The 9,158-nt window shown below is 39.9% G+C and overlaps 1 protein-coding gene across 3 annotated transcripts; it reads left to right on the top strand.

The window, feature by feature from the left end:
• The first annotated feature begins 4,205 nt into the window (after positions 1–4,205).
• On the top strand, positions 4,206–8,922 carry PAGE4 (PAGE family member 4). 3 transcript variants are annotated; one of them, XM_017514247.2, is made up of 5 exons: positions 4,206–4,242; positions 5,375–5,482; positions 5,975–6,062; positions 7,489–7,614; positions 8,799–8,922. In XM_017514247.2, the coding sequence occupies exons 2-5, from the start codon at positions 5,405–5,407 to the stop codon at positions 8,813–8,815; spliced, it is 309 nt and encodes a 102-aa protein (XP_017369736.1). In that variant the 5' UTR covers positions 4,206–4,242; positions 5,375–5,404; the 3' UTR covers positions 8,816–8,922. The 3 variants fall into 3 exon arrangements, with proteins under 3 accessions (XP_017369736.1, XP_017369734.1, XP_017369735.1); XM_017514245.2 differs by lacking the exon at positions 4,206–4,242 and adding an exon at positions 4,249–4,305; XM_017514246.2 differs by lacking the exon at positions 4,206–4,242 and adding an exon at positions 4,265–4,319.
• The last annotated feature ends 236 nt before the right edge of the window (positions 8,923–9,158 follow it).

Genomic DNA, 9,158 nt, shown 5'->3' with positions numbered 1-9,158 from the left:
CTATTCACAAATAACACAATTGTTTACATAGAAAACATGATACAATCTAATTAAAACAATAAAAAGCTACCGAAACCAACAAGAGAGTTTAGCCAAGTTGCAGGATACAAGCTCATTATAAAGAATAAGTTGTGTTTCTGTCTACTAGCAACAAACAATAAAATGGAAATAAAAACAACACCATTTACAATATCATAAAACATGAAAAACATAAAGGATAAACCTGACAAAAATGAAAAATCTGTACATTGAAAACTACAAAATATTTCTGAGAGAAACTAAGAACTGCATAATTGAAAGACACACAAAAAGAAAAAAAAAGACCTACATAAATGAAGAGATATATCTTGTTCATGGGTCTGAAGACTCAATATTAAGATGTCAATTCTCCCGAAATTGATCTATAAATTTGGTGCATTCTCAATCAAAACTACTGAATTTTTTTGGGAGGTGGGGGTAGGAACTGACAAGCTGATTCTATAATTCATATGGAAATGCAAAGGACCAAGATTAGCCAAAATAGGATTTCAGGAGTTACTACAAAACTATATGACAGTAGTGTGACATTGGCATAAAGATAAACAAATAGATTAGCACAGCACAGAGAGTCCAGAAGTAAAATCACACATATACAAACAACTGATTTTTGGCAAAGGTATGCAGATAGAGACATGGGAACAAGCAAAGGCCAGCATAACCAATGTACCCTCACTAATTAATTATGAGGGGATACATGCCTAAGAGGAGGCTTGCCCAAGAGAAAGAAGCCCAAAGCTAGATGAGCTTTCTAGCACCAATGAGAAGCCTGCACACCATCAGTGAAGACTGAAGTGACAAGCTCAACTATAAAATGGGGCTCAGTTGGCACAAAAAGGTGAACCTGGTGGCTTTTGTATAAGGAGAATGGGAAACTAGGGCTTCTCCTTCTGGTGGTGGAGCTGTGAAGGACAGAATCTTCCTTCCTCTCCACTTGCTTCAGGTGAACTACTTGGAGATACTGACGCTAAGTAATAGCTATCGGAATAGATGTGAGCATGTGTGCAGCAACTGAATGGGCATGAGTAATATTTGAAGGAGTTCACAGATCATTGGAGTAACAATTTAAAATAACATACTTTGTCAATCCATTATCAAGATTTCCAGAAACTCTCCTTTGCAATCATGAAAATTTCCTTCATGTTTACCAGTCAGTTTAGAAAAATCATCTCACAAAATGTTTATATTCATAATACTTATTCATGCACTTATTGTGGCCTACTGTGGGACAAAGGACACCAGAAAAAAGATCGTCCTCTGACTCACAGCCTCAGCCTCCAGCTCCAGTGGCCTTTGCAGTTTTGCAAGCATGCTTCCAAGACTTAGCACACGATGTTTCTTCTTCCAGTTCTGCATTCTGCACATGTGGGCACCTACACCACATCACCTCTTGTGGATGGTGCTCATAAGGTTGCTAAGCTTCTCCTTGAGCTGAGGGATTCAAAGGAACTACTGGATCCATGGGTAGCACAAGGTGAAGAAGCAAACATGTTTATGTTTATGATTCAGGCTTAAACCAGAATCGGAAAGATACAGATTTAATTCCAGGCATACTTTGCCAGAGGGTGTGACATTAGGTAAGTTGTGCATACTCTCAAACCCCTATTTCTTCATATAGGAATTCTTTCTCATGATGAATTGTTTAAGGAAGTGGACAGAAGATGATCCATGAGGATGTTTGCTGCAGCATAAATGATCATCTAAAATGATAAATATATGGAAACACATGCACTAAAACGACAAATAGAAGAGAGGTTTTTAATGAATGCTGGAATTCCAGAGTTGTTTCTTAATTCTCCTCTTTCTAATTTGGTGGATTTTTTATGAGCATGAATTATTTGAATAGCAATGTTCAAACTTATTTTTTATCAAAAGTGTAAATTCAAATACTAGTGTGGTGTTTTCTCCCATCAAATAGCAGAAGAAAGTAGGACCAGTCAATTCTTAGTGACTGGATTATTTGTAAGGAGCAGATATAACCTGTGACATAAAATGAATACAATGAAAATGACATCTAAAATCATCACAATGATACAAACAGGGGCTTGGGAGCACCTACATAACCTTGATCAGAGTGTTTGCTTTGCACTAATGTTGCCTGAGGGTGAGGTTCTCTGGGAAGGCTCACAGTGCTGGGCAAATTGGGATTTCTTTTTCAGTTCAAATCTAAGCCCTCACACAAAAAGGACCTTACCTGTCCTCTCAATCCTTCACAGCATCCTAGAGAAACTTGATCCCATGCAGAGAACACAGCAGCTGCCAACTGACAGGCGCATAAGTCAAGGAGGCAGCAGGCTGCAGATAGCCTTTCTAAGTGATAACAGGGAACACCTAAGAGCTTTACCTGAGAAACAGGAAACTGAGACTAGAGCCCACAGTTTATGCTGATTGCATAGTGTGAGATCTCAGTCTCTCAATAAATCTTTATTTAATCCACATAAAGATCCGAGTAGTAGGAGTAGCTCCTGTTTAGATACAAAAAGTGGTTATCCCTGATTTGTGAGATCAAGGAAGAATTATATATTCTTCACACTTGGCTCTGTATTGACTCTACATCTTATCTGTAGGAGAGAGGGAAAGGAGAGGGAGATCTGGCAATTCTACTTCTGCCATGGGGGATCTTTCTAACTCTCAAAGAATGTGCGCTTCTTTAAGGGTAACCTGCAGTCTGAGAACAGTCCAGGTCCAGGCATGCAAGGACACAAAGGATATTTTTCCCCCAGGGGTTTAGCAGGGGCGGGAGTGGGTGGACAAGGATGTGCAGGGCAAGCTCCTTTCTGTCCTGCAGGCACCCATATAACTTTGTTTGCCCAAAGCAGTAACAGTGGGCTTCTGTCGCCCCAGCCCCACCCCCCACACCTTCTCTGACAACAAAGGATCAGACTGCCTAGGTGATGGTAAAGCTTTGACATGCACCAAGTGCAGAAGATCTATGATCCCTAGCACTGCATTTTATCTGCTGAGTTCCCCTTAGAGAGAACCATACGTCTTTGGAGCCCCAGAACATGCTGGTTGCACAAGAACTAAGCACACTACTGTCTGAGAGGAGGCTGGTGGTGTGGTAGCGCTAGTGAACCTCTCTTTTCTTTTGAGATTATGTTGTACATACACAGTGCTACATAACTGACTCAAAGGGGGTCAGGGGGGTTCTGGCTAAACCCACCTAGCAGGATTCTTGCTGAAGACAGGCCAAGGGTAATCAGACATCAACTAGGGGATGGTGGAAGATGAGGAGCCCCATCAGATAGCAAGGATGATCAGATATTGAGGATGAAGGGTTCATGCCACATTGACGTAGCAGCGCTCTTTGCTAAAACTGGGTTTTACAAGGAAGTGCACAGATGGGCCTAGGAGAAGTTTCAGAAGCCTGACTTAAAAGTCTGGCCAAGCAAAGACTATTTGTCAACATTTCAAGACAGTTTCCTTAACATTAAAGTCCTAGAAGTAGAAATGCTGGGTCACAGGATTTTTTATTTTTTGAGACAGGGTCTTGCTCTGTCGCCCAGACTGGAGTGCTGTGGTGTGATCTTGGCTAACTGTAACCTCAGCCTCCCGGGCTCAAGCTATTCTCCCACCTCAGCCTCCTACGTAGCTGGGACTACAGATGTGCACCACCACACCTGGCTAATTTTTAAATTTTTTGTAGAGACAGGGTCTTGCCATGTTGCCCAGGATGGTCTCGAACTCCTGGGCTCAAGCCATCCACCCACCTCAGCATCCCAAAGTGCTAGGATTACAGCCGTGAGCTGCTGCACCTGGCCTGGATTTTTGTGCAAATGTTTAGGCTTATTTATGTATGCGGGTTTATCATCCTTCTTCTTTACATTTTTTTCTGGATTCCTATCATGCTTAAAATGGCTTTGCACTCTCTGAGAACCTAAGCTTTCACACATCTTGGGGGAGACTGAATATTCTCTGGAGGGCCACTGAGGCAGCAGCAATGAGAAAAAATTGGAGGGTAAATTTGCAGGTGAAGTACAGAGCTGGGAACATTCCTAGACCGAGAAGGACAGAACGTTTTGCAGGAGGGGCGAGAAGCCAGAGACAAGCCCTTCCCAGCACTGAGCAGGCCCTTCCTCCAGGTGGCACAGAGCCTCTAGGAGGCGGGAGAGGGATGGAAAGACAACCCACGTGGCACACCCCCGAGGTTTGGGATTGGCTGGTGGGGTTGACACTGCTGAGGTTTAAGTAAGGAAGCAGAAGTAGGTAGGTGCTACTTCTCTTCCTTTCTTCATTCTTCCCCAGGCTCTCTGCTGACTCCGGTCAAGTGTAAGTGAGAACAGGTGTGAGTGAATGAGTCGGAGGGCTTCGGGTGGGTCGGGCACCGTAGTCCCTGGCCTCAGAGAAGGAAGGGCCTCGAGGTCTTCATCCTTCTCCTTAGCAGGAGGTGATGCGGCAGGGCCGAGACAGGGGAAGAAGGAGGGCAGTGGAGGGGTGGAGGGTCAGCCAAGGTGGTGCGAGTTTTGGAGGGGGACACTATTTGAGTCCTGGAGGTATATGAAACTGCTCATAGAGGACAGATGCCGGAGTCCTCAGTGGGGACCAGGGAAGGGTGGGACAGCCCGCGTTTGTCAGCGCCCGCCTCAGTGTGCATGTTCACTGGGCATCTTCTCATCAGCGCCTTCGCCCACGAGGTGAACGCCGCAGAGCTGTGAGGGTGATGTTCGCGTTCCAACGGTCGGGACTCCTTCATCCGAGACTGAGAGTCAGTGTGTGGGACCACCAATGGGTCCCCCTGGGAGTTTAAGTGTGAGGAGGAGCTGGTGGGCTTCAGGCGGGTCAGGCAGCACAGTCGGTGGCCTTGGAGGAGGAAGGGCCTCAAGGTCGTAATTCTTTTCCTCACAGGTGGTGGCGCCGCTGTGATCTTGTGATTGTGTAGCAGGGCCTGGGCGAGGGAGGAAGTTGGGCCACGGAAGGGAGAGGGATCAGATGGAGCAAAACTTGTGGGTACTTTCTGAGCTACCTTTGAGTCCCAGAGGCACCTGAAACTGCCGACAGAGGAACAAGTTTCTGAGTTCTCAGTGGGGACCTGGGGAGGAGGGGACCTGGGGTGGCTGTATGTTAAAAAAATCTCTTTATAATGGAATTCAGTTATGAAATTAAGTCGCTTTAGGAAAGACTCAATTTTTTTATCTAGGACTTGAAGATCACTTCTCTGCCAACTTGGCTGTGGAAGAAACAAAGCAGTTTGCAGATAGATTTATTTGATGTGATTGGAAACCAGGCGTAGTTATTATTAACTCAGGACCTGTTATGGAAATCTAGCAAAATTAAAAACAATTACAATCAGCAGATGGCCATGAAAAGAGTCGAGTATAATTACTTCTTTTTATTGCAGTCTTCAGTTCACGATCTTCCAGTTGCAGCGATGAGTGCACGAGTGAGATCAAGATCCAGAGGAAGAGGAGATGGCCAGGAGGCTCCCGATGTGATTGCATTCATGGCTGTGAGTACCTTTCAGTATCTTATTTCTACTGGCAGAAATGTATTTTTCTGAAAGAAAATAAAAACCATTGTTGAGCCAATATAGATCTGTTATATAAAGGGCTTCCCTGCTGGAAATGGTTGCAAACTAAGTCACATGAATGAGACATTGAGAAAGGAGACTTATTTTCTGGTATTGTCTGTATATGTATGTTGTTAAGAGTCTGGAAATAGTCCTTATGACTTTCCTATCAAGCTTATTAATAAATAATACAGCCCAGAAAAGATGAAAATGGGTTCCAGAATTATTGGTCCTTGCAGGTAACTTCTTAAAGTATTTTCTATATAGGAAGAATAATTTTTTTTAAGAGTACTTACAGAAAGGATAGGAAAAACCTCTTCAGATATATTTGTGATCAGCTATCTTCACATAGTATGTATATTTGTGACTTCTATTGGCATGATATTAATAACAATATTCTATTTGCATCTATTCTTCCCCACGTCCCAAAAGCCCCGTGAATCTCAGCAAGAGGAACCACCAAATGAGAATCAGGATATTGAACCTGGACTAGAGAGAGAAGGAACACCTCCTATTGAAGGTGAGAAGGGCATAGAGGAGCATTTTGTATTTCATGTATGATATTATACTAGTAACAGGAATAAATAAACCATCCCCTAAAAATAGGCTGGAAGCCTGTAAGGTAATCCTTGGTAAGAGAACGGTGTAGTTTTCAGCTGCTGTAGTCCTTCTTCTGATAAGTTTTCTCTTCAGCATTTTACTTATCCTGTATCTTAAGAGTTCTTTGGCATACTTGGAAAATACAATCCTTGCCAAGATTCTATATTAGCAAACAAAAGGAAACTACATTAAATTTAGACAAAATTGTCAACTGTTTCATGAGTTAAACTTGTTTTTATTGGAATATTACTTTTCTGGGCACAAGTCATTGCATTAAAAATTTGAGTAAACCTAGATAAATTATTGTTAGCTCTTACAGAGCAATTTTTAGAAAATTTCATAATTCAGAGAAATAAAAATGTAAAATCCTTTTAGTTGCCGTTAAAAGTCTTCAACACTTCTGTCTTTCTGAACCATAATCTATTTATCATAATCATATATTCATTTTAACTCTTTAAAAGGATTTAAAACATAAGGAAAAGTTATCTAAATACAGTGAACTGTATATTCTTCACCTTGATACACTGATTGCTAGCATTTTGCCACTCATCTTTCTCTTTTTGCCATATCAATATATTATTGCTGAACCACTTGAGAGTGTTTCAAATATCACAACTCTTTCCTCCGTAATTCAGTATGTATCGCTTAAAATATGGATAATCTCTTAAAAACTTCAGAACAATTATCAAATTCAGGAAAATTAGCGTTGAGGAAACAGCTAATGTATAGTACATTGCAGTTTTGTCAATTTGTCTACGAATGTCCTTTATAGGGTTTTTTTTCCTGATCCAGGATCTAATGCAAGACCACTCATTGCATTTAGTTGTCATATCTCTCTGTTCTTCTTTAACCTGGAGGTGTTCCTCAGTCTTTCTTTGCCTGTCATGACATTGACAACTAGAATCCAAACCAGTTGTTTTGTAAAATGTTCTTTAATTTTGGTTTGTCTCATGTTAATATTTTTGCAGGCTTTTTTTTCTATTCACTTATTGGGGCTTACTAGGTGCTGGGTAATGTACTTTGTGCTGAGGATATAAATGAAATGATTTCTGTCTTGAGCTCACAATCTAATCAGGGAAATTCATGTAAACAAATAACTGCTCTAATGAGTGATTTACCATAACAGAAGTATATGAAGATTGTGAAAGTGACAACTAAGTTGTCTTAAACAGTTGTAGGAAAAGAAAACTTCATAGTAGAGATATTCTTCCCCATTTTCTAGTAGAAAATTTCAATTGCACTCATGCATCTCATGTATTAGAATACTAGCCCGCAGAGCTTTATTTAATAACACTAATTTATGATTTATGGCTTACTTATATCAATAACTTTTTTATTTGTATAAGAACGTAAAGTGGAAGGTGATTGCCAGGGAATGGATCTGGAAAACGCTGGCAATGAGGATGGAGATGACCCTGGTGTAGAAGAGAAGACTCCACCTAATCTGGAGCATGCTAAGATTCCAGAAGCAGGTAAGTTATTCATTCAGAATGGAAGTCATGGGGTTACTCTTCTTCTATAATATGCTTTAATAACAGATCTCACATACAAAGATTATTTGAAAGGTAGTTCAGATACCAAATATTTGATTCAAAGACTGTCAGGGAAAAAAATGAATTAGGTCAAAGCTATGTTGTTGAATTATAAAATATGAAAGTATTATTACTTTGGAGTAGAAATCTTCCGAAACTCAAAGCAAGTGATCAAATTCTTTAAAAAGTATATACATGACTTAACATACCCCAGGGGCAACTGGGTATCTAAACAACACATAGAGTTCCTTTTTTAAAAAAAATTGAGTAGAATTGTTTATCACAAATAGCTTTTAGGCACTAACAAGTAAGATAGATCTGTATGTTTTGAATTTTCCAAGTTGGTTTGTTGGTTTTTTAAAATTGTGAGCTAGACTGAGAAACAGTAGCATTTTCCATTACATTTTAATGTCATCTATTTGGTAGTGGCTTAAATAAACCAGTATTTTTTTTTTTTACTGGGCATATTTGGTCTCTAACCATGTAATTTTTATTATCTAAACCAGGACACTTTTGAGAGGGAAAGGGAATGCTATGAATACATCAGGTTAACAGGTGCCAATGAGACAAATGGCCACCCTGTTATCAAGAGTCCACATAAAGATTTAACTAGATCAATGAATTATTTTTGCACTTTTGCACAAAGGAGACAAACCAAATGGAATGCCATTCTTTGACCTCTCTTTAGTCAGTTAAACAATTCCTTACCTAATATATAATTAGTAGAATGTTTTTAGTCAACACATTTGAGTGACACTATGTTTGCTTGCTTGTTTTTTGCTTCTTGGAGTTTTTGTTTGGTTAAAAACAAACAAACAAAAACAAACTGAAATCAGTGGCTGTTTTTGCCCTTTACTTAAAATTATCTTTAAATGGGCTCATGGCATTTAATCTGTTCTGGCTTGAGAAGTCTTTGTTTCCTCATACCACTCGAGTGATGTATTTTAAAAATGAGTACACATATGCCTGAAAACGTGCATTAGCATAGAAGTCTATGCAGTGGTTAGGGTCCTGGTTTTAATTTCATCTTAAAAAACCAAAACTAGTGTCCTTTGTGTGCTTTTAGTATCATCTCAGTAAAGTTCTGCTAAGTAATGGACTCAACTGTTATGTTTATATTTTAGGAGATGGGCAGCCATAAGTTAAAAAGAAGACAAGCTGAAGCTACACACATGGCTGATGTCACATTGAAAATGTGACTGAAAATTTGAAAATTCTCTCAATAAAGTTTGAGTTTTCTCTGAAGAAGTCAGGCATGTCTTTTGTAAAATCAATTCCTAGGAAGTTGATGCTATTGTAGATGGTATCTTTAGAAAAATCCTTGTGTTCTGTTTACAGCTGGTATGCATTTTTGTATACTGATTTTGTGTCAGGCAACATTGCTAAACTTACTTATTCTGTTGGTTTATCTCTACATCCTTTTGGATTTTCTCCATACATAATCATACAACATGTAAATAATGATAATTCTGTTTTTTTCCTTT

Source organism: Cebus imitator, unplaced genomic scaffold (genome assembly GCF_001604975.1).
Source record: "Cebus imitator isolate Cc_AM_T3 unplaced genomic scaffold, Cebus_imitator-1.0 Scaffold520, whole genome shotgun sequence".
Taxonomy (NCBI): domain Eukaryota; kingdom Metazoa; phylum Chordata; class Mammalia; order Primates; family Cebidae; genus Cebus; species Cebus imitator.
This window is presented reverse-complemented; position numbering and strand designations above follow the sequence as displayed.

Bases quoted from the DNA above. Each gene is read 5' to 3' on its own strand.
- PAGE4 (XM_017514247.2), top strand. From the start codon at position 5,405: ATGAGTGCACGAGTGAGATCAAGATCCAGAGGAAGAGGAGATGGCCAG. The intron at 5,483-5,974 runs GTGAGTACCTTT...ACGTCCCAAAAG, and splicing joins ATGTGATTGCATTCATGGCT to CCCCGTGAATCTCAGCAAGA. The intron at 6,063-7,488 runs GTGAGAAGGGCA...TATTTGTATAAG, and splicing joins AGGAACACCTCCTATTGAAG to AACGTAAAGTGGAAGGTGAT.